The 26,024-nt window shown below is 42.2% G+C and overlaps 1 protein-coding gene across 1 annotated transcript in view; it reads right to left on the reverse strand.

Moving 5' to 3' along the window:
• RFX7 (regulatory factor X7) overlaps nucleotides 1–26,024 on the reverse strand; it is a 53,591-nt gene that overhangs the window by 19,260 nt on the left and 8,307 nt on the right. Inside the window, exons 2-4 of the mRNA XM_074837237.1 lie at nucleotides 10,921–10,954; nucleotides 2,658–2,740; nucleotides 1,716–1,838 (exon numbers count right to left, since the gene is read on the reverse strand). Of these exons, the coding sequence (XP_074693338.1) occupies nucleotides 1,716–1,838; nucleotides 2,658–2,740; nucleotides 10,921–10,954 (240 nt within the window). The remainder of the gene's footprint in view (nucleotides 1–1,715; nucleotides 1,839–2,657; nucleotides 2,741–10,920; nucleotides 10,955–26,024) is intronic.

Raw genomic sequence — 26,024 nt, forward strand, 5'->3', positions numbered from 1 at the left:
ATTTTGACCAAAATTTACAGCAGGAATTGAGATGCTGGTATGATGCAGCACTCTTCTGAAGCCTTGTAACTTTGATTTATACATGCAGAGTGCATAAGCTTGCTCACTGTGAGCTCATGCAATGTCTATCTTTGCACAGAGGAGAGAAATGCTAACCTGTTAATATGACAGAAGTGAGTTTTGAGAGGTCTTAACACCCTTAGGTAAAGAAAAATGACTTATCAAAACTAACTCTCCTATCTATTTATATGCCTGTTCCCCACCTCCCACTCCAAGACTACTTTTCCTTTGGTGTGCAAGAATAACTCATGAAAATATCCAAAGAAACTGAATGTTTTAAAAACAGAACAGATGCTTTCAAAGGAGAACAGATTCCAAACATTTGATATTTTCCTGAATATTTGCTTACCACCCTTATTTTGTTAGGGAAAAAAAAATACAATACACAAATACTTGATGCAGCTACATACAAAAGCCATCCAAATTTCACACTCCACAATCTGTAGATGATGATTTTTCCGGGCATCTGCAGCTTGGCACAGCATGGAAGCCAAGCAGATTTGTTGCTGAAGCAGGCCATAAATTATTTAATAAGAAATATATTTAAGAATAACGCTTCCATCTCTCTCCTGCACAGCAGCTGCCGCTGTTGCTGTGTCTGCGCAAGCGGCTGCTGCTCGGGGATTGGCCGCTCCAGCACGTCTGTGTCATTGGCTGGACTTCCAGGCTGCGTCACCGCTCCAGTCGACGGCGAGATTTCAGAAATAGGTGTGTGCATGTTTATCAACCCCAGGCAAGCGAATGCCATCATGTTTCAGCTCAGTCAGAGTAAAAAACTTGACCAGAGAGTTAATTAAGAGGAGGTATTCCCAGAAGGCAATCCTGCAATAACAATTACTACGGGCTGAATCCTGTAGGCACTTAGGAGGTGAAGGGATTCAGCTCGTTGCAAATTACTGTAATCGTTCAGATTATGGAAATATTCATACTAGATCATAAATCTGTTATTCATCTTCAGGCAACTGGGCTGAGGATGATTATTTCCACCCCCTCCATGGGGAATGTTCTGTAAATGAATTCAAATCCAACTTCCGCCAGACAGCTCCCTCTCCCTTGCTTCTAATCGCTTGCTCGTTACATGGTAGCTTTGAGACGTGACAACACAGACTCACAGTGGCCTTGGTTACTGTTTTCATACATATGCAGATACATTGTGTCTCTGTAGAAATCGGGTTTGCTGCAGGAAGGTCCAACATTTATGCATTATTCTGGAAAGAAAGGTGTAACAGGCTAGATCTTAGGGGCAAAACAGCTGCATTTTCAGAAGGAGCAATTCAACCCCTCATCCTTGTTAAGGAGTCATATATGCATGTATATACAGTGGACCAAAAGGTACTATAAGATAGTAACTGGTGCTTCTTACCTGTGCCACTCTGTCCACAAAACAAAAACAATATTCATACAGGTATTACTTGTTAAGAAATACTTGTACCTTTCCTTCAGCATATGTCTTATCACAGTCTTATTTTCCATGGCAGAAATAACAAATACAGTTTGCCTCACTGTACTCAGTATGCTTCTCAGGGACATCAGTATACAGGACCTTGTTCTGCTATACGCACTTGTACATCAGTGGAGTACCTGTAGAGCCAGTATCACAGAACTATCTATGCTCACTAAAGCCATGTGCACGGATCCACCTTGTGAGCACTCACTTGTATTCATCATAAACCTCCTGCTTGGGAAGGGATGTCTCAGGGTGCTCTTCCAAGGTGTTCCGTATCCACGAGAAGGCGTGCATCTGCTGGGCACGGCTGGACGACATGGAGATCTGATCGCTAGGGAAAGAAGAAGCAGTGCCAATGAAGATTTTGCCCCACAGCTCCTCCTCAGTTACAAGACTTAATAACTGCCTGCCTACACAGGTGGCGAGACAACGAGGGCCAGTACCTCACACACATAGCTATTCCTTGAGGTGTGGGCAGCAGTCATCTCCCTCTTCCATCCACAATTTAACAAAGGAACTCCACACTACAGCTCTTGACTGATACATAGCCGCGAGTAGACAGCGATGGGCAAGAGTCCACCCACTTCCTCTCTTAAATCTGTTGTTCCTTACTGACCACCTCTAAGCTTTTGCCCACTCAGTTTGCCAGTTGCCCTTTGGAGACACCCAACTTTCCCAGCAGATGCTCAGAGTGCTTCCTGTTGGCACCTGCCTGCCTATAACCACCCTACTGGGATCATATAGTAATTCTGTGATGGGATGTACAGGTTGGTTTTCTAGACCTTCCTTCAGTTAAACAAATGTTATCAGAAATACCATTAGTTCCTTCTTTCCCCCACCATCACATTTGTGTTGTTATATTATCACTTCCTACATAAAAAGTGAAGGAACGATTACACTTAGGCTGCGAAACACTTTCTCTGATGACTCGTGCATTTTAGGTTTATTTTACAAGCTATTCATGCACTAAAGATTCAAAGTTAAAAAAAAAAAACCAAACACAATCTTCAGGAAAAGAAGAGTCCTTAACATTTAACAAAGGCTGCTTCTGCTACCAAACACATCATGTGAATGGCTCCTCAGCAGGCAAGTGCCACAGGAAGTAAGGTTAAGTTTTCAGTACTAGCTGCTCACATTTACACACTCATACCTTTTGTCTCCATTGTTGGGACCCGAAGGCAGCTGAAGGTAGAGGTAGAGTTTCTCTAGGTCTGTAAACTTCTCAACTTCTTGCTAGATAACAAATGCGTTTTGGTTAAAAAAAAAAAAAAAAAAAGGTGGGGGGAGGCAGAGGGAGAAAAAGCAAACAATAAGAGTTGAGCTTGACAGCTAAAAACCGTCATCCAACAGTCTATTCCTAAATAATACAATTTTAAACAAGAAAATATTTACTTATGTGAAAGAATGTGACTGTGAGCAGTCTGGGACTTGAAACTTGATGTTTTATTTGCACGCCATCACACACTAGAAAGCACTTGTCACCTTTACAAAATTCACATGCAACAGTAGCAGAATCTGGAAAAATGTCAGTAACAGATCACTTCTGTAACCAGACATGTAACATGAAAACTTTATCTTTTCAGAGTACACATGAAGCACCTCTGAAAACGCAGCATCAAAAACCAGCTGTGCTGTAACACAACACAGGATGTCATATCTAATCCTGTGATATACTACATATTAATAGTTAAGCGTCACAGACTCCAACAAAGACATTTTAAAATCCATCTATAAACATATGCATTTGTTTTGTTTCCTTTGGAAATCAGAGTTATTTAACAGATACTGAAGACAAGCCATTCAGTTAACATGAATCTCAATGATGCTGAACTCCTTCCTCCTCCAGAGGATACCAGCTGAGGGGAGTTTATCTGGGGTATGCAAACAGTGATTGCTTCATACAAACTAGCTTTTGGTCACCTGAAACCAGCTACAGGGACTTAGAAATACTAGGAAAATCAGTTGTGTTAATGTGCTCAGGCCTGCTCAGCAGCAGCGTGAGTAAAGTCATGCATGCAAGGAGCAGGCGGGCTCTCCTTCAGGAAGATGCTGCAGAAGCAATGCACGAGGTGGGGCATCACCAGTACAGAGTCAGACTCACTGGATCCCTTTTTAAGTCTGAATACAGCTTTTGGACTACAGTTAATTCTCTTTTCCTTTACTGGTGTCTTACTGCCAATGTAACCTTTTCCAGAAGAATAGAAAGGAAGAGAGCAGGACCAACAGGTAGGGACACCTGGCTGTTTACTTCAGCAATGAGCAGAATAGAGACCAGGGAAACTAAACACCTGAACTTCACTTCAAACCGGGGCTCTCTACCCACCCCAGTCATGTGCAGATCCACCTCGCTTCAGCTGGCAAAAATTAACTGCAGTAGTAGAGAGAGGTGAGCTCCCCCCGCCCCGCCCAGCCCCGCTCCCTGACCCCAGGCTCCGGGCAAGGACCAGTGGGCCAGGTTGTCCGGGCAAGGGTGCCGGGAGAGCACGGGGGGCTTGCTGACCCCCACTGTAAGACTGCTCCACAGAACTGGGCCACCAGCGATGTGACAGACATTCTCTGAGCCAAAAAAAACACTTCCTGCAGCAGCCAGGTAACAGACACTGGATTTGTTGCTTTTATAAACTGCAGCAAACCACAACATTTGGGTTTTTTTTTTCTCTGACAAATGCCTGAAATTTGCTGACACCGATTTCTGCGTGGCTCTACAGCAGCTTACACAGCAGTGGTGCTCAGACCACCAAATATCCAGAGAAATATTTCTTAATGGGTGCATTTTGTCAAATTCTCTGTTCTTCCTTTCCTGCATAAATTACAGCATTTGGACAGGTGGGCTTTCCTTGTACAAAGCCATTATTGAAAAGATAACATTCTTCAAAGAAAGAATTTACAGAAAATTAATCATTTATTTCTGAAAAGATAGAAAATTAACTGTAAGAAAACCTGCACTTTTTTATTAGACCTCCTTTTATTCAAGGAACTTAACTGCTTTTTGTTTAAATGGCAAATGCCAAAGCAGTACCCCAAGGACACGGTTGGGGTGAGATTACCCTGCGTGGTAAACACTAATCCATGTGGCAAATGCATCCCAGGCAAAACAAAAACACCCCCGATGACTCTGACACTGAGGTGGAAGACAAACTCACGCTTCCAAATCTAATGTGCCAGAGTGCAACATAAAGGGCAAGGTTTTAGAAGGAACATTAAACCTTTCATCTAAAAATACTGAAGTACTCTCAGTGCCCACTGCAGTTGAAGCAACTTCTGCTGTGTCCTGGCAGAGAGAAGGGGCTGGGTGGAAGGGCCCTGCCTGAGCCATGGAGGCTCTGCTACACAGGCCCCATCCACCAAACCTCCTAGTTTAAAAAAAAAAACAAAACCAAACCAAAACAAACAGCAAAAAACCCCAACAATATATGTATAGAGAAAAAAATTTGACTGGGATTATGTAAGCAGAGCCTTTTCCAAAGGATGCAAGCGATCCAGTGACACTCTCATCAGCAAAACTGCAACCCTAGACCTGAGGCAGCTGAAGATTATGGCTTTCCTCACATCCTCAGCAGAAGCAGCTGGACAGTGAAGTTATCTCACTGTTTTCACTCAAAACCCACTCCTCTCCACACCTGGCCCCAGACAGCACTTTTTGCTCAACTCCTCCAGCTTCCAGAGGTGGCTGCAGGGAAGCCCTTGGGGAGGCAGGACCTCCTTGAAACAGGAGTTAACACACAGCCAGGAGTCACAGGCAGTTCACAGAAGTAATCCTACCTGGGTGATAATTAGATAAACCTAAGCTTGTTAGATGAGGCTGAATCTATTTAGAGAAAATAATCTTAAAACTGAAGAAGCAGCAGCGAGGAGATAGAGCATGACAGTCAGTGCAAGCAGATTCAGGAAGCAATATATTTAACAAATTTTAAACCAAACATTATGTTAGGCTGTTTTATCTAAACATTTCTAAAACTCTCAAAACTTTAAAGGTTTACAACCTTAGTTAAGTACAATCTCTTCTTCAACCTCAGCTGACATCCACTAGTTCTCAGTGCTAAAGGTCTGGTGAATTCAGTAATAACTCTGTTACTGCAACTGTTCAGAGTATCAGAACTTTCAAATTTCTTACTGAAATCAGAAAAAAATTTGGGAAAGTGGGAGAACATTTCAGCTGGCCTACTGACTACTGACCAGGAAGAAAAAGATTAATTCATCCTGAGTTTTCCTTTGTGCTAAGTTGGATACATATGGAAATGAATAAAAAGAAACAAGAACACAAAATATACTATAAATTTTCTCCACCACCACCCTCCAAACAGGTTAACAGTGTGGAAAAAATAGGTCAATAGAGTGGAAGAAAGTCACAGCATCAAGAGAAAGACTGCAGTGCTGACATCATCTTGGACAAATTCCCCTTTGTGTAGCCCATCAAAGCTTATGCTACAGTAGTTTTAGAACCCATACAGAATGTAAAATATCTGGGGAATCCTTTTCCACTACTTAAAGGGATCCAAGTAAAAATTTTGCTTCAAGTTTCCTGACCTTGACTGACTGGTTCTATCAAATCAGATGAAGACTGTCTAATTCTCCAAAGGCTATTTATAAACCATATTTCTTGAAGCTGCATTAGAAAAATGCATAAGCATGCTAAAGTGCTTGCAGGACTGAGGTGTAAAGCTATCACAAAGCACCACCTCTGTTACTCTTGGTCTTCACACTTTATATTTATCTCCTGTAACTGGAACCACATTAAATAAAGGAAGATGCAGTGAAGATGGGGAGCGAGCAGTGTTCATACTTATTTTCACAACTTGACTTCAATTTAGCCAAAAATATATCAAGTACGCAAAACATCTGAGTGATCTTATATTCTGAGACAGAAAAACTAAGGACAAAGAATTAGAAACCTCAAGTCACAGCTAAGGAAGGACTTTCAGTAACACATAAGGAGCAGAAATCTCTTGATATTTTTGTTTTGACAGTTACCAAATATAGATATAAAGAAATGCACAAAGTATGTACCAAACATTAAACTAGAGATCCATTTATATCTGTGTTATCAGTGGCCACATAGATCTGCTCCAAATGAATATGTCCTTTTTCTGCCTAAGACAGACACAGAACAAGGATCTCCTAGGAACAGATGCAACTTTTTCATTCTAACAAGCATTTTGATTGAGCAAATAAACAGCTGTGAAATAAACCAGGGTGGCCAAAATTTTGTGTGGGTTTTTTTTTTTTTAATTAAAATAGCAGGTTTTGACATCTGGTTCCATTCTGACAGACACTAACTAGACACTGAAACTTTTCGTAGCACAAAGAGACAAGGATCAGTTCAACACAGAACGTGGTTAAGGACTTAATCTGTACTACAGGAAACATGAGTTTAATCATGTTCCTGCTTGAACCAGAGAACCTTGAGATTTGAATGCAAGTCTCCAGAATCACAGAGTATCATTTGAGGTTTCTTGACCTTGGCGGATTGGTTCTCTCTATCTGGTTTTCTCTGACTGCTGATCTACTGTCAGGTCACAAACTTTAGTGAAGTTTCATACTAAAGTTGTCAAAAGGGATTACCGTGGGAAAACTCCAGGAAATGTGCTTTTTTTGGATTGTTTTAAAGAAGAAAATATTTTGTCAGGCCAAACTTCAAATAAAATAGAAGAAGAAAATACTAAGGAACAATTAGCAGAGTTACAACTTCTGTAATGAACACAGTGAAAAACAGCATTCAAATTTGAACTTTTCCATATTTCCACAATGAAGACAGAATTACAGGTTATTTCTGTCCTTGAGTTCTGCTGAAGGCCAGGGGCACTGCCGCAAGATTTTTGCAAGACTACTATTTTAGAGGACATGGACTGATCTCAGTATTTCTTTCCACATTTTGAGTATTTCTAGATAACTATACTCTAATCAAAGTGAAAAAACGGTATGCCAATGGCAATGTAACTTGCACATACTGGCAGACTGGTTCTAAAACTTGTCATACTTCAGCAGAACAAACATCTATTATTTAACAACGAGACTAAGAATAGCAACGTAGTCAAGCAATCATCTCCCCACTTTGTGAATAGAGAAACAGAAGCAAAGGTTAAATAATTTGCTCAAGGTCAGGTGGTTTGTTGGAAATATGATCAAGACAAAAAACAGCTAATACTTGAAACAGAACCTACTATTCTAAAAAGCTGCCAATAAATAGATTTGATATGCTTTATCTGAACAGAAGCAGAAACATATTTCAGGTGCTAAATATTCCAAACAAGCCCTAAAAGCACATGGCAGCTTCGTACTGACAGTGTCCCAACCACAGCTGCCAAAGCTTCATAGAGCTTCTGCCTGTCTCCTGTACGGCCAAAAAGACAAGTGATGAGCTACCACCTTCTCCGCAGCAAGACCAAGTGCTTCTACAGATCCCGCACACTGCTGCTGCCCACACTGTAACTGCTCCAGCCATCAGCAGCTTTGGTTTTCTTGGCCATTGATCCAGCACTCGCTCATCAACACTGACCTCTTTTCAGAGAACTAAGGAAACGTTCTTGCTGAGCGTTTCTATAGAGCAAACCATTTTAAAAATCAGGTTCAAGAGTTCACTTAGTATGTGGCAACAAATGTAACCAAGCGAAGTCATAAGAGAATCTACTGCTAGACGTGTTTACTACAGTTAAAAAGATGTTATAATGAATTTTTAATGGCTGTTTGCACCACAATTCTTGCTAATTATCTTTTTTGGATTGCATAGCATACAATGATCTTCTTACTATCTTCCAGAAACTGACAGTATGTCAGAACAAAAGTGGTGCGGTATAACAAATAAAAAGCAGATAACTTTGGTCTCCTCTATGAGTAGTTGCAGTCCCAGTGCCCTTATACTCGCCGTTTTCTGCAGTCCTCTGCTGCTAGCTACCTCCACAACAAACACCATTGCCATCACCTCTGTTTCGTCTTCCTATTTCTCTCTTCCTTGCTATCCTGTGTTGAACTAGGCAGTCTGTGTGCGGCTCTGTGCGATGCAGCTTGCGACTGGTGCTACCAAACACAAATGGCAACAAGCATAGTCTGACTTTTCTCTACTACTGTTTTTTAAGATTGCTAGCAAACTGATCAAGTTTAAATGCTTTAAGCTATCACCAGCACCTCCCAATATAACTGACAACTAGTCCCAAATCTCCTCCTTACAGTAAGAAGGGAGACAAGGGACAGACATTGTCCCTTTATGCTTCATGAGACTGATTAGAAGGCCCTGGAAAGGTTTGTCTGAACCAAACATGCAAGAACAGGCACTTAAAGGAAATGTTGTGACCTGCCCATAAGCTTGGAGTCGGACTCTCTGCAGGCAGCTGGTACCCCAATCACAGGGCTGCTCTGACAAACTCATACACCTTCCACCAAAGAGCCAACCTGCTCACCTACCTTCTGCAGGACAGAACTGGGCAGGGCTGCAAGGAAGTTCCCAACAAGTTATTTAGAGCTATATAGTCCCTGCCTTTTAGTTTAACATACTTTTAGATTCTGTCTTGCAGTTCACAGCCTTCCAAAAGAATGTAAAAATGCAGAAACCACTTAGCCAGAATTCAGCTTAATTTTTGTTTCCTGAAACTATTCTGATCTTGGATTTCTTTTTTAAACTACCTGAACAGCATTAGATCTACCTTTGCTAACCTAGAGGGGCCTTTCCACTGTTGACAGGACTCCTCTGAACAGTAGGACAGACAAGGAGGCATCTGGAACAGAAAACCAGACCATCCAGACACTGCTGCTCTGTTCCAAGTCAAGCTGTGGGGACTGCTTTGCGTCCAAGACCACTATTCAGAACAGTAGCTTGTCCATCCAATGGATGAGACCTACACAAATGAATGGACTCATACAAACTAAAAATCCCTACCTCGGCATCCTCGATCCACAAATCTGCAGAATTTAATGCAACAACAGTTCTAGTGTAACTCCTTTTCTTTAAAATGGATTTCCAAGAAGCAGATGACTGGTTACCTCCTACTTACTTACTTCCTCTCTGATGCTACTTTGGAACACCTACCCCACTTCCCATTTTTCACCACAGAAAAAGCTAGTGTTAAAAAGAGTGTAACTCTGCCATTTGCCCTTTTGCCACTGAAGATGACTCTCATACAAAAAAATTAAGATCTTCAGACATGTGCTTTGTGTCCACAAATGTCAATGAGGAATAAAGTGGACAAAAATGACATTTTGCATTACTATTTTAGTCAGATGCATCCAAGAATTTTAAGCATAGGCAAAACTGGGTCCAAAGTTTGTTTAATATAACAGTACAGCTTACTTTAAACCTCTTACTACAGTAAATTAAGACAACATTTTAAGGAAAGTGAATTCAGTGTCACCTGAATTAGCCTTTGATAATGTGACTTTACGGAGTGTTCTTATTTAGCTCAGCCATACAGCTGAACAAATTCTATTTGCTTATATCCAGATGGCTGTCTATGTCATCTTTTTATCTTACCCACTGGTACTTCTGGATAAAATGACAAAGGTAGAAAGTCAGAGTAAGCAGTCCCTTCCGGTCTTAAGATTTATGAATTCAGACTCTGATTTAAAGAAACTCACAATTTGCTCACTATTAAAACACCAAATAAAACCTCTTTCTGAGTTAGTGCTACATATTTGCTTCCCAGAAATAATCTCTTTATCATATCACTTTCTAGATCCTGTTATTTTAATGCACAAAGGAAGATGATGTTTATGCATTTCAAAGGCTTGGCTTCTTCAAAAAATTGTATCTCTCTCTGTCCTAAGTAGTACACCAGAGCTAACAGGACCTATAGTGTTGCACATTTCTGGGAAAGTACCTGAGACGGTATACAACTTTTGAGGTTAGCAAGATTTAAAAAAAACAAACCAACAATCTGATAATTATGACACCTACAAAAATTTCACAGACCAGGACATTGGTTTGCCAGGTTTTGTGCGAACATGCAGTTCAATCTAGTTCCTTCCTTAAAATGTAGTACTGGCCATGAAGTAACTATTTCAAGGAAACAACAAAACCAATAATCATTGTTATTAAAGGCCTAAAGAGCAAGAGAACTTGAAGGTACAGTTAGCTTCTTGCATACTCTGATCTGTGCAATACATAATCTTGCATTTAATAAAATCATGCTTACAAAAGCAGTAAGTCATCTTTCTGTGCTGTATCTATACTGACAGTTCTACAAGTGGCAATCATGGCCACTTGCTGCTGGCCATGAGAAGTCAATACTTCCACAGAAACAAACACCAAATCCACATTATACATTTTTTTTTGGCAACGGGAACTAATTTTGATCACATTTAGTGGTAGTACCTTAAAGCACTGCTAAGGAAAGGCTTCATAATAGCTGTCAAGTCTCCAGAGTCATCTATTTTGGTCTTGAAGTTTATTAAATATTAAAAAGCATTCTGGGAGTTGTACTTACCAAAATGCAGTCCACTTTAGATTGTACAGTTTTGCTAGATGTGAGGGAAGAAAGAGAATAGAAATCTTGAATTAATCTAAACAGCAACAACAAAAATATTACATATTAAAATTTCTATCACTGTACTACAGGCTTAATCTCCTGCTGTTAAACATCCTGCTAGTCTATGGAAGTCTGGCTATTTTTTTTCTTTTGCAGAAACTCACCTCAAGCTTAACCATTTGTTAGAATTCTTGCTGTTTTGCTTTTTTATAAGAACTGTATTTTTTTAAATGAAGTATCATTGCAACTGGGACCTATTATCCTAAGTTGCAAAGCAGACAGAATGGATGTCACTACTTTTATTGTAAGCTCTTCCACAATTCAGATGCATTTTACTTGTTCATCTGTAAACACAATTAACACTCCCCTCTCCCCACACTTCAGTAAATCCCACCACTTCAAGGCATTTATTTATAGCTTTCCAAAGAGCTTCTACAAAGCAGACAATTGGTATCCCACTGGCAACTTAGGAGTTTTCCTCGTTAGTCTCACTACTTTCCTGTTGGCTTATTAAGATGACACTGGGTGGGGACTGAATTAAAGTATGCTATAAATGACCTCAGTACATGTGCCAAGGGGTGCAAACGGTATGGAACTTATTATACTTCATATAAACACACCCATAAGCAGCTTTTGTGTTTAAGGCTGCCGTATTTCAGATGCTCAGTCTGACTGCATTAGTTGAAGGTATTTTATCATTGCTCTGAAGAGGAGCAGGAGCTTTAACATGCAAAAAACAAAGGCCTTTGCTGCTGGACGTGTACTGAACAAGAACTAAACAACGGTTTTTGGAATTCAGGGAGCAATTCTTTTCCTAGTAGAATAAAACATAATTCAATCTCCTGTTAACACAACAAAACGTCTGACTTCCAGTTATTTTCCTTTTGTACAGGTGCTACCTGTACATACAAAGAAAGACCAAGTAAGGCATCTGATAGATATATTAAAATTGTAAGTAAGAAACAAGCAAGACAAACAGCTCTAGTACCTGGTGGTGATAGGAACCAAAGCTACTGAACCAGCATCTACTGTTGCATCAGATGCTCAAAGAGGCCAGAGCTTGGACTTGGTTGTCCTCCTTGTTACAATACCTCATTCTGAAATCAGACGGTCTAAAAATCTGTTCTGCAGGAGCTGCTAATACTAATGCCCCTTCCCATACAAGAACTGCATATGCTACAGTGACAGAATACAATAAAAAATTTCAGCACGTAAGAATATATGACAAGTTCACTGAAGTAGATACATCAGCAGATATCCATCCACTTTGGCTGACTTTGTGTAGGAAAAGACAATCAGATGGATGGACACTCAGGAGCATCAAAGCAGAGCTGCTGATGATTTGTGAGAACAGGGAATGCTAAGGACAGTCAAACAAGAGTTTTTCCTTGCCTTAGGGAAGATGTTCGCATCTACCATAGCAACTGAAGGAAGTCATCTCACTCTTCAAGAACCACCACCTTACTAGAAAGGTCAAAGAACACCAAGTATGGAAACCTGCTGCTGCTAAAAGTTATCACTGCATCTGACCCAAAGCTGACCAAAGTCATGCTGACGCAGACAGCTGCTCCAGCAGCACTTCCTTCACCCTGGACTCCATGTCGTCGCACTGCCTCCTGACCCTAGCAGGCTCTCACAATCCCTGTGCTGTTACAGATCTACAGCCTCTCCTACAAAGCAATGCTCGTGGCAGCAGGAAACAGGGCTCAGGCGTATGTGCCCATTTTTGTACCTAAACCTTTTCTATGGCTTCACATGACAGATTAATGCAAAAAAGGAGCATGGAGGATAAGGTGATGCAGGGTACAGGCAGAACAAACTTAGTCCAAATAGAGTCTCTACTCTACAGACCTGCAGACGACATTGTGCGCGAGGCTTTTCAGGAGGACATGCTTCAGTCAGCATGGTTTCTCATCCTCCTAGGTTCTGCCAAGCTGCACATAAGCACGCCCATCTGCGTTAATATTTTCTTCTTGCAAAGAGAAAGAGGCAAGCTGCCAGGAGGCAGCTGGGCAGGAGATCCCTAGAGCTGTCCTTCTATCTCCAAATATCAGTCTGAGTCAGTAAATGTAAACTCACAAATTTAGTTCAGACTCTTCCAGTTGTGACCTCTGCTCCTAGAATACCAATCAACAGTGTCGAGAAGCTGCAGCAGAAGAGCTATAATAAGGCCAGCAAATACCGTTTCTCTAGGTTTCCTTTTTGTCAACTGGTGGCACAGAAAGGATAGTCAAGTTCATGTTCTCCAATCTGCAGGCAGATGTGACATTTTAAAGGGCGAAGGTCCTATGGCTTCAGCAGGGATAAGCATGATGTCTATTTTAACAGCAATTTTTTCCCATCTCCTGCTCCATAGTATACTGGGAGGATGTCATTAAAATTCCGTAGTGGTAAACTGAGGCTTCTTTCATCCTAATCAGAGCACAGGTTATCATGGCCCGATTCTATAAAGCCTGCACCTAATGATATAAATGCTTCTTATTTACCTGCCAGTGGAGTTGATCCATGTCAAAGTTAAGCAACGCCAACCCTGAGGAACCAGCCCTTTGACTGGGAAGGTGCTGGGACAGTGACCTTCTCATGGTCCTGAGCACTGCCCAGAAAAGCTCCATCTGGTGACACTGCAGGACGCATCTCCAGCAAATCAGGAGATAAAAGGACAAGCGGCAAAGGAACAACCATCCCAGTTACAATGTATTTGCCACCTGTTTATTTCACCCCACTTCCCTCACTAACAAGACAGATGTGTTTTGAAAGCTGAAATTTCATTTACAAATAAGTAAGTCTGCTTCTGTCCCTGGCAAATACATCCCTTACCTAGTTATTACTGCAATTACAGTAACTGCAACCAACAACCCCAATAGCAAGGCAGAAACAGCTCTGTGTAAGGCCTGATTCAAACTTCTGGAAACTGCTACCCACATGCTTTGCTACACGTCTAGAAACAGCTGCAGGAGACCAGCAGGAGTGATAGATGTTCTCACTAATGAAAATAACCATTTGAATCTATTAGGGACCTGAGCCCATTGGAAAACTAAACTTAGAAACCATACCGTAAGCCAAGAGCCAGCATTGCTGCTCCTGGAGAGCTGCTCCTGGGGGCTTGCTGTGACTCACCCCCCACCTAGAAGCCCAGCTGACATTACTCTCTCTTTTGTAGCTCTTCATGCTGACTGTCCGCCTGAAGTTAAACTAGTTCACTTACTTGATCTAAAACTTAATTCAGGCTACTTCAAGCAGTTTCATCCAGTAAAAGAAGGTGCCTTTTCTGATTCTGGTGGTAGCTGTCTCTTACCGGTGCTAACAAAGGTGGCTGCTTTTACAGCTACCTTGGATTTACCAGCTTGCACCACAATACTGAACCATCACAAGAACCTGGGAGCACAAAGCTGTATCTCAAAACTTTGACAAAAAAAAAAAAAAAAAAATCAGTGACACTATCACAACCAGTGATGAAACTTTTGCTCAGCGAATACCACCATGCAGACTGTTTGAAAATTAAGGCAGACTGAGCGACTCAGGAGGGACGTAGTCCTCTTCTACTGTCTACAGCAATGCTCCTCCAAAATGACAACTCTGCCCCTCTGGATCAACCTGCTCACATCTGACGAACTACCATCAGCCACACAAATACAAGAGCCCAGTCCCTACTCATCAGTAAAATGACAGAGAAAAGGCAGTTTCTTAGCCTGTGGTTTAGTGAAGCCTAGCAGGGTGGCTCCCTGCAAAAGCCCCTGTGTTTCATGCAGACCCCTAGTCCTCTGTCCTCCCAGGGAACATGAGTTGGCTGCTCTCGGTCTGCAGCAGACGGCCTCACTGGAAAGCCTCCAGCCCATCTTAACAGTCTCAGCTTTTGACTTAACCTTTAGGCCCAAGACCTTTGAGAGAATCTTGAAGGTAACTTTCGAAGGCTGCAGTAATTGAAGCTCCTAAATGCTGAAGCCACGTTGACAAATCTGAAAGCATATTGGGGAGGACTGGGAGGGGGGGGGGAAAAATCAGACTAAAGCATTTCCTCAAACTGCTCTTCCATCTTATGCCAAAGTATGCATGTCTGCTTTCACTGACCTATTTATGTATTTCTACTCAAAACAGCCCCATTTTAACAGCCCTGACTTGGCATGGGCAGAATGAGGAGTGTGTTCTTTCCCCAGGTGTGCAGCTGGGTTTACTTTGCACTGAGGGAGAGATGAAGAGAAAAAAGCAAGGGGAGAAGGCAAGGAGATGTAATTTTTTTCAAAGTAGCATAAAACCAGATGCTGCCAAACTCCTGCAAGTAAGCAGTACTTTACTGTCAGGAACAGGTAGCTGAACTACGCTGAACAATCTGGGATTGTCATATTATAAGAGGTGGTGGAATTCAGTTTCTCTGAGCACACCGAGTATTTCCTTAATGCTGCAAATAGTAGAAGCCATATAACCACAAGGGATATGAGAAGCCTTATGCCTGTGAGACCAGAAGGAGGAAGGTGGTTGGGAGGGGTAAAAGAAAGCCCTCAAACTTAATAGGTACTGCCTAGTTAACTCTAAGCCTTCTCAAAGCCTGCACAGCCTCTGAAGCTAACCCTTATCAGCTTTCCAACTGCAGCTCGCTCACGCCCTGTGAAAGCCAGCAGCACAACAAACACCGGGGAGCAGGCGCACGCACACAGCAAACACACGGTCTGAACACCCACCCGCTGCAGCACAACTCCTGTCCTGGGACACGCTGTGCACAGGAGGACGCTGACGAAGCGCTTGCATCCCCGGCAGGAGTGGGACAGCAGCATCGCCAGGACACTGCGGTTCTGCTCAGGCAAGGGACCTCCCAGCCCCAAAAGTCACACGAGACACAGCTCTCATCAATCAGGCACTAGCAGTGGACTCAATCCTCAAATGGAGGAAGATATCAGTAACAGCAACAAGCCCGGTTCAGCAAAATTCAAGGGACAAGCAGAGCCACAATTTATTGTGCAAAATGTCACAACGGTTTGACTAGGTGGTCAAACCCAGGAAGCCCAGAGTCACTTTTAAATTGTAAGTTTCAAACCATCAGTGAAGTTGCCACAGATACTCTGTATCCCCTTCAGCCCAAGACTGCAAATATTTGCAGAAACTGGAACACCCTCCCGAAAACAGCCTCTGTAGCTGCATTTCGTACATTTTGGACAGCCTAGGGAAAACATTATTTCTGCCAAACCGTAATGCAATTTACGAAGAGGAACCACTTTCCATCCCTGCTAATAGCTGTGCCATACATCATGAAGACAGGATACAACTCCTGACCCAACAGCAAGGGTTCCCCACTGCAGGACTCCCACTTTCCAGTACCCATGCATTATGCTACATTATTACAGGATATACAGGATGCAGTAAGAAAAGTTGCAACTAGAAAGAAAAACCCCAGTGTATAGGTATTTATCATTAGCACTGTTAACCAGGGTCAAGATAGCGCTTAGGGATATGGTGTAGTTGGGAACTGTCAGTGCTAGGTTAACAGTCGGACTAGATGATCTTCAAGGTCCTTTCCAACCCAGATGATTCTGTGATTCTGTAACTAGTTACTATCTCAGATGGTAAACCACCTACCCTCTCAGACAACCAACTAACAGAGAGAGAAGGTTTATAGAGTTCCAAAATAAGCTTTCTTTGGAGAAGGGGAAAAAAACAAAACCAAACCAAAAAAAACCCAAGTTTTTTCTCTTGAGAGTTCAGCACAAGGCCAGCAACAACTCAGCACAGCTCTGGCAGAGGAGCAGGAGCTGTTCAGGGCCACAGGAAACCCTCCCAATTGCTCACCCATAGCCCCCGCGTATGCCCCTAATGCTGTATGGCAACACACTGCAGCCCCAATATTTTTACTCAGGTATCTGAAAACAAGCCTTCTGTATGAGAAGGATACCCAAGACAGCAGTTAGAGCTGTCTGCCAAGGAAGAATTATTTTGGCCACATGGCCTTTTAAAAATTACTCAGGTCTGAAAAGCTTTCGTTTCCCACTGTATCAATCATTCCCCCATACAATCTCCAAAGGTTGTTTGTAACAACAGGGTCTATGGGTAGTCTTGAAGGGCTGCTTCTATAGGGAGCAATACCACGTGAGCAGCATTTGCCAGGCCTGTGTCTCCCAGGCACAGGAGGTATTTGGGTGTTGATAGCATCCAGGAGCTCTTTTTCTTGTGCAGTGTCCTACTGCCTTTTTGCCTCTTGCAAAAACCCACTTAGCTCCCAAGGAAAGCAAGTTAGACTCCACTACTAAATATCAACAGTGACAGTTCTGGCAAAGTCTTCTTTCTGAAAGCCATGTTAAAATAGAGAGGGTCATTATTAAACTGACCACACATCCTTTTGGAAAATTTCAGTATCTATTCTACAACTTTGATGACATCAGGTGACATTTAAAAAAAAAAAAAAAATCTATTTACTCTTCATGCTGTGAGGAACCACTCAATAAAAGGATTACCAACCCTATTACAGTAAGTGGTACTATCAGAAAGGTACTATTATCACACCCTTACCACGACAAGCACTGTGTCCCAGCGGTGCCTGCAGGATTCAGCCCTTAATCCCTAATCTTACTGAATTAATGCTTCTCTTTCTTAGACTAACAGCTCTAAATATATCTTTATATAACCTTCCATTCAGAAGCACAAAGAAATGTTAAACTGGAGCCAAGGATCATCTAAGGAGAAAATTATGAAACAGCCGCCTATGTGTGCTGCTACTCAATTAACATCTTAACATATGCCATGTTACATTGTCTGGCTTGGCTCACATTGATAAAGAAGTAAAATGGCTGTAAAAGCATTTCAATTAAATATTTAGAAAGCAGAGCTGCAAAAGGTTGAAACATGTTTGAATTAGCGAAATGACAACTATATATACTTGCTCAGCTAATGGCGGAAGAGCTTTTGCTAGCCCATACTGAGAAAGGAAAGCACACCCAAGCCAGGGACATCCGCAAGTCAACCCTGGCAGCCCAGAGCCCAGGACTCCCTCCCATCCGCACCTCTCACCCTCCGGCATGCAGGAGCCAAAAATCAGGTGGCTTCTGATGCCACCTAGGGGCTCTCTCCCTGCCTGCACCTCTCTCCCCGGGGGATAATTCAGTGTCATGCCTCAGAGACAAGGCACTTGAACCTAGCACAAACACAAGCAAACAGAAGCAAAATATTTAATACAAGACAAATTAAATCTTCCAGTACTCAAATGCTGATATATTCTTCTCCAGATAAAAGCTACAGGGTCCGTAATTGCATCACAGAAGTACATGAAGTATTATTTCCCGAAAGCATAAAAATCACCACGGAATTGCATCCACTGGAAATGTAGAGAAGTATCCAACTCTCAGGCCTCAAAAAGTAAACAAAGCAAGTATTCACCAATTTGTAAATATTGGCTCTTTCAGCTTGAAGGCAGACTCCTCCTCAATCCAAGTCAAACCACTCTTCTCAGAAAAATAAGGAAGCAAAAAGCACAGCAAGCCGGTAAGAGTGCAACAAGGGTGAGCTGCAACCATTTCATCTTCCCTGCAACTTCATCTACCTCCTTCCACTTGCTGAAGAGAATAAACCAGACCAGTTTTCCATCAGACACGAGGAGCAATGTTGCATCACAGTGCTGGAAAAAGCAGTTCAGCCTGCCATGACATTTTAAGTTAGTGCAGGTTAAAATTGGTCAAGCACATGACTTTAAAACTTGTTACTAAAATAAATGCAATTAGAATATTTCATATAGGATAAAAAATTAATCCCTTCACCACTTCCGACACTATGATGATTTTATGAGTAGTAAATAATGCCAACTATACAAACAGCTGAACAAAGAAGGAAGATAAGGCTGCTAATGAAACGCCCAAGTCTCAAATGTAGTCCATTGTAACGAACTGCCAAGAAATAATTAGCCGGCAGACATCAGAATACCTACGTCTGAAATTTAGGTCTATAAACATCTCTTTTAGCTCTCTGAAGAAAATTAGCTGTATTCAACGTTAAAGGCTTGTTTTACAATTCTTAAAATAACTGAGAACAACTTGCAACAACCATACACTGCCAGGTGCTCTATTCCAGCAACAAGACAGTCATTTCAGTTCCTGGGGTTTTTTCACGTGTATTTAAATACACTATTTTGCCACAAGTTACTTTAATGAACTCTCAGAAGAGACAAAGAAAATGCTTTTACACAGCTCTCACCCTGGTTCTTTCAGCACTGCTCTGAATTAAAATCAGTGCATATTGTTATATTCAGCCAGGACTCTCTATTCCAAGAATGCGATGCCCTCTACACATTATGTGGGAAGATAATGACTTCAGAGGAGCTGCATCCTATATTTATTACTAACAATCTACACGGGGCACTGCAGGGCATTGTTCTAAGATCAGCCTGCAAGGATCAATTGCCTAGAAAGGCTAAAAACAAAAAAGCACGGGGTGATCTCAAAGTGACATGAAAAAAGACTGCTCAAGTAGGAACTTAATCTAAAGTATGTCCCACTAAAAGCAGAAAGAATGGATACAATCATCAGATAGGCAGGTTTGTGGCTAAACGGCAAAGCATCCATTGCAACGGCTCACGTATTTCACAACAAAGCCTTCTGGTTTTAAAACCAATTATGAAAAAACAAATCAATCTTTAGTTGCTTCTGAATTCAGTCTATAGATAGCTAAAATATCTGGTGTGGTATTTTCAGCCATGGTCAGCAGAAGCCTAATCACAACATTACTTCTAAAGGCTAGTATTTCTAAGGGGTCTGAACTGGAGATGCTATAAGACATGACGAGAATTTTCTCAAGCCTTTGTTCCACATGGTTCTAAGAAAGGGTGCCTAGTGAAACTAAAGGGGTGACACTCCTCAGCAGCACTTAAAAAAAAACAAACACAGGAAAAAAAGAAAGCACACCAACAAAACACACGTGCCCAAAATTGTTTCACTTCCATGTCTGCAGAGCCAACAAGACAAGGAGGAGGAAGGCAGCACCTCACTGTGCATCTCAGCCTGCCACAAGGCACAGACCTGGTCCTCTGCTGCCTTGCCCTTGAGAAAGGGTGGCTACAGAGGGCTCACAGCAATGGGAAACAACACTCATATGAGAAAACAGGAATGGTTCTACACTCTGCTTACATTTAATACACACCCATAAATGTACAAATCTGTACAGGGCTATCTTTATTGTACACAGTTACACAAAGCTCAGCTGAATCCAATGTAAAAGCTTCCAGTGTTAGCAGCTCTACAGCAATGCCTTCCTACCATACACATTTCCCAACACTGGCACAGGTGCCTGGATGGCAGACTTAAGCCTGCTGATAAAAGGTGTGTTGTTTCTTCTTTATTTCTCATTATTCCCTTCAACCTTTCCATGATCCACAGCTATCCTTGTTATTTTCTGTTAACAAACAGGTTTGCTACTGGTTGTACTTCTTCATTACCCTATTAATGGGGTACCCAGGGAGCAGTGCCATAACCTTGTCCTATCCTTCGTGGCTTTACTCTGAGCAAGCACCAGCCTGCAGAGTGGACCAGACGCTCCTGCACTGCCAAGCCCAGCGCTGAGCCCCACACACTGCTCAAGTCCCACCAAGACAAGCCAGTACTCAGACACCCCATGCAGCCGTCCCCTCTCCAAAACCTGCAGCTGCAGGTGTCCTGTTGTCAGCCAGGAAAAGAGCCCCAGCGTTCACACCATGCTACCACCTCAATGCTACCCGGGGCCTCATACACCCGAGGAAGCAGAGAAACATTTCAAGGGCTGCACTGAGGCTGGTTAAGCCCTTTAGAGAGGCTGCACTGAGGAGCTTCAGCTTAACCCACAGGGCTTCCCCAACACATGCTTTGTCCCCCTCCATGCCACAGACATCCATCTCTCCCCTCCACACTGAACAGCTCACCCATAGGCATCGGACTGTCTTTCTGCAAACAAACCCAACTTTTACCTAGCCCCCTTCTCCCGATGCTGCTTGCAATATTCCATTACCGTCACTCCTGCCCTGATCTCTGCCCATCTGAATTCCTCCTCCTCCTTGCTCCCCTCGCTCTCATGACTGTCCACCACCCAGCTCCTCCACACCCTCTTTTCCACTTGAGGAACCTCTAACCGAGTGCTGACCCTGGTAACTCCCAGGGAATGCAATCCATGCAATCTCTTAGGTTCCCCTATGCTGAGTAATGCACTCTCCAAGCGTTTGCCTACTAAAAGTGTCACTTCTTCCATGCTAGATGGGCATGGCTTCACTGCCACAAGAAAGGCAACTTCTCTCCCTGACCTGTGCCACACTGCTCACTGGGACATCCATCCCATAATCCTACTCCTGTTCTTGACTTTTTTGTAGAAGTGAAAATTTAAAAGCTGACTGTATGCAGGATCAACACAGCACTGCTGCCTGATAGTGACAGCCATACAACCTCCATCTCAAAAAATTCTTCCTCCTTGTTCAGCTGCCACAGGTTCTTTCAGGCCTCCATCCTTCAGGCTTGCCACCTGTGCCCTGGGTTACCGGCTCTGACCCACTCCAGGCACAGGAAAGTCTCTACAGATAAAAAGTTGCAAGTAGCCAGCAGTCTCTTGCCTACCTCAAAGGTCAGTTCACCAAATACTAAAGCACTATAACCCATCAGTTTTCCACCCTCTGTTTCTGGGGGTAAAAAAAAATAATCCTAATGGAATCTTTTAAAATGGTTTTAACCCCTAACCTAGGATCTTCAGAAAAGTTAAACACATGCTACTCCAATTTTCAAGGATTTAGTTTGGAAAGTTTGAGTTCCCCTAGCCTGCAACCCAGGTGAACTTTAGTTTACTTGCAGACTCAAGAGCTTGTCTAAACCTGTAAGCTACACTTGTTTAAATTAAAGCTGCACAAAATTTAATTAAGTTAGAGTCACGTAAGTTCGTACCTGCATGCATCTATTTCAGTTTGCACCTACAAAGCTGGATTTGAACACAACTGCACTCACTCCTAGGTGGTAGCTTAACTGTGTCAAACAAGCATCTTAGAGCCTGCACTGCAGGACTGCTTGCTCCGACCCAAGATGACGTTTACTAGCTCTCGGGCTGAGGCATCCATCAGGCCTGTACAGCTTCACAGCACCAGAACAGACACTCCACTGCCAGTGTTGCATAAACTACAAGTGTAGGGCAGATGAGCATCATTCACTCAGTCACCTTCACTCCACCCACTGGCTCCTTCACTGCAAGGCTGCCTCTGCAGCCGTGATGAATGAACAAGCAAGTCTATCAGATTATTTTGTTCCTCTAAAATCTAATTTATGAATGGAAATTACGAACAGCCCCACAACTTCAGGGTTCAGTACTCAGTCTCCTCAAAACAAGACGACGATGTATGCATCCCATTTGCTGCAGGCAGACTGCTACACCTGGCTCTGCCACCACATCTGACTTCTGTAGGGAACTGTGGGGCAACTGGACCCAAAAAACTGAGAACTTGGTCATTTTCCTCTCAAGTAACATACCTGCTTTGCAGGCATGGCATTGTCCATGAGCATTTTGATATCTATTTTAAAAGTTTTCATATTGCATTGGTTTTCTTTTGAAAACATCAGAGGGCACGTGATCTGTCCGTCCTAGTACAAAGTACTGAAGCCACAGCCATGCACTGAGTTTAGCACCCTACTAAGACAATATGCAGAACACCTGCACGGATTTGTTGTTCCTAGTATGCTCACGTCAAACATCCAAGGGAACTGCAAAGTTACACCACAGCTTAGTAAAGTAGTCAGAAACAGAAAAGGCCATCCTTGATTAAGTCTAGAACAGATTGCAGAAAAGCTACATTAAACTTCTGACTTTGCAAAAATCATAGCACCAGAGAATTAAGCTACTAAAGCAATATTCCTGAGATAACCGCACTGTTGAAATTCACCTGTAGGCTGCAGCACGTAACTGGCTAACATCTTTCAGCATCTAACAATTTACTGAACTATGCTTCTGTAAAAGCCTCACACTAATGTTACCCACAATTACTTGTCTGATGGATCCTTCCAGAATGAGACACCGTCTAAGGGCACTACAGAATTGATCAGTCTGGATTTTCATTCCTGTGAACCACATCATGCGTAAACATGCCAGTGGGAGGGTAGATGTCTGCATTAGGGAATGAAAATGTCTTTTCCTGAGTAACAGTTTGATTTCAATTTTCAAGGTGAGCTGTATGTTGCTTTGCCACTCCCTTACTGAGCAGCTGAACTAATCAAGCCAAAGCTGCAGCTCACGTTTCTGACTTTGAGGAATTTAGGAAGGACCATCTCTTCCAGAAGAATGCAACATACTCAGGCTATCTCCTGATCCTACACTGGGCCTAATTTGCCACAAAGCTACTGGTATTTAAAGTATTCAGTGGTAACTAAGAACTCCTCTGAAGTGGCAAGAATTACTGTGAAGTGACAACAATTACTAGGTTCTCCACTGCAAACACCCATTATAACTATTTTCACCCTGAACATCTGTGGCTATTGATTGACAACATCCCAGGACATACATGCGTGTCTAAGTGTTCAGAGAGGGCTTCCACACACCGAACCACTGTACACACAATCTAAGTTTTTTCAATTAAGCTACAAGTTTCACCAACTTGAATGTACAAACCATGATGGTACATTAACCTCACATTCATAATTCCTTCAAGAGAAGTAAGCTCCTAGTAAGAAAAAGATGGGGATATGTGCAATGAAACCTATACGGGGACTGCTTAAACTTATTGGTACCAAACAACACAGAAAAATTATCTTGTTTCACTTTTATTCTCAGCCTGAAAGATCAAGAATATCACCATTTTTTTAGCTGTTATTAACCAGGAAAATGGATTACTCATTGTGTACATCCAAGCATGTATCTACAAAGTAATCAGACACCTAGTTTCTACTCAGAAATAATCGATAAGAGATAGCTGCCTGACTATCTTCATGGACTTAATTATATAGGTTACCAAATCTTCAGGGTCAGCATTTTAGCATTTTTTGCATGATAAAATAATAATTTACAAGACTAATTTTTAACTGAAATTTCACTATAAACTGCATTTAGACAAACTTTTGCCCAATGCAATTAAACACCCACAAACCAGCATTTCCAAATTGCTGTAAAAAGTTTTTCTTACGTTTTCAGCACATTTGTTGATTACTTGGGATTTTTTTATTTGACTCAGTAAGCTATCTCTAGCTGTTAAATACCACCAATCGTTTCTGTTCAAAATATCCCTTTCTATATTTTAAAAACTAGATTTGTCAATCCCACTTCATTCACTTGTTGAATGGAAGAGGCAAATTCACTTTTCTCTCAGCTGCCAATTCATTTCTCAACTTTTTAGGAGTTAATCATTGAATTATACCATTGGAATCAGGCATAATGAAGGTAATTCTGCAGAATAGGTTCCTGGAGCCAAAAGCTGGCTTAGCTCTACAGCAAACTGTAGTTCCAGGTGTGCAGCTTCTGATTACTGACAGTAACTTGACGGTCTTTTAAATATCAACTAATTTATTTAGTTTACATGACCACTAATATCAACTGTAGGCCCTAACAGAGCTCAACACATATAATGCTAACAGGCTTAATAAAAAAAAACAATAAAATCAAACTATAAAGAAAAATCAGCAAACTTTCTATGTACCCTTAATGAAAGAAATACTATACTTTGTCAGAGCTTGAATAAAAGGTTCCTGTGGCACAGTCTCTGACTCCTGCAAGATCATTTCAAAGCAATTTTTAGCCTTTGCTTCAGACAGTCCCACTGCCGCAAAAAGAGCTGCAGCTTTCAGACAAGGGCTGAACACCAGCCAGCCGGCCTCACAGGCACCTCACCTGCAGCTACCGACTTCTGTATCATCAGCCCAAAGACCATGGAGTGATCATTTACCTTTCATTGAGAAACACTACAAGAAGCATCAAGCATCTGAATCTGAACTTAACATGGGAGATGGCAGTCATAGGCAGTTGATGCTGTTTCAGTACCAACAAGCACAGCCCGCTTCAGCAGGGTACCCGTCCTGCAAGGGAGCCTCCCTCAAGGGCGCAGCAGGGACACCGACAGCATCTGCTGCCTGCATGCTCTTCCAGAGAAACTACCGCCTGCAAACCACCACCACCAGTCCTGCCAGAGGATGTCCAGCCCCAAAGCAGAAGCCTCAAGTCCCAGTTTCAGACTGCCTCCAGACATGGCACTCATATGGCATCCAGCACCACCTTGCCCAGTTCTTCCCCCAGCTTAATACGCATCCAAGCCTTTTGAGTACTTTCCTTCACCGAATTAGGAATAAAACCAGCACATAGTTCTGGAGGAGGGAGTTGTCACTATTTTACAAAGCAGATTAAAAAAGGACTTAAAATTCCATGCACTAAAAAATATTAAATAAACATTAAATCTTCTTAATTTACAGGCCTTCAAATAGTTACCGCTTGTGGTACTGAGTAACTATTTTAATACGGTAACAGTTCTGAAAAGGAAGGGAGAAAGCACCCAGAAGTATTTTAACTGAAGTCACAAAGACTACTCCCAAATATTTTCAGGTGACTTCTAAACAAGGGCAAAAAAAAAAAAAGCCAAGGAAAATGCAGCAGAACAAACTGCCCATCCTACTATTCAGCACAACTTGCTCACAAGCTAATTCTTGTTTGTCCGGGGGATGCTCGAGGCAGACACTTCCAGGCAACCTCATACTAAGAGAAAGTTCCAACAGTCTGTTTGTATTGCTGACAGCTTTAAAAACAATTTAATTCACTGCTTTATAGGCAAAGTAATGAACTGTAATTCCTGCTGCCCAGCGCAATCCAACTTTTTCACTGGCAGGAGTCCCAACAACCTTATAATGGCACTTAGGAAATTTTTGACTAAGAAATACAGATTGCCTCCATGCCTGTGAGACCATCCATCAAAAAGGACAGCCATAAATCACGACTCTTGACATTTAACCACAAATCTCCTCTCCGGGAGAGAGACAAATACGCCTCATTTAATAAACGAGTTCTTCCCAGGAATAAGATTTTCTTCCCAAACTTGAAGTACCTGACAATCGTTAAGCGATACCATCCCCAGCCAGCTCCAGGGAAAAGCTAGGCAGGACCCGTCGTGCTGGAGA

Source organism: Strix aluco, chromosome 12 (assembly GCF_031877795.1).
Source record: "Strix aluco isolate bStrAlu1 chromosome 12, bStrAlu1.hap1, whole genome shotgun sequence".
NCBI classification, from domain to species: domain Eukaryota; kingdom Metazoa; phylum Chordata; class Aves; order Strigiformes; family Strigidae; genus Strix; species Strix aluco.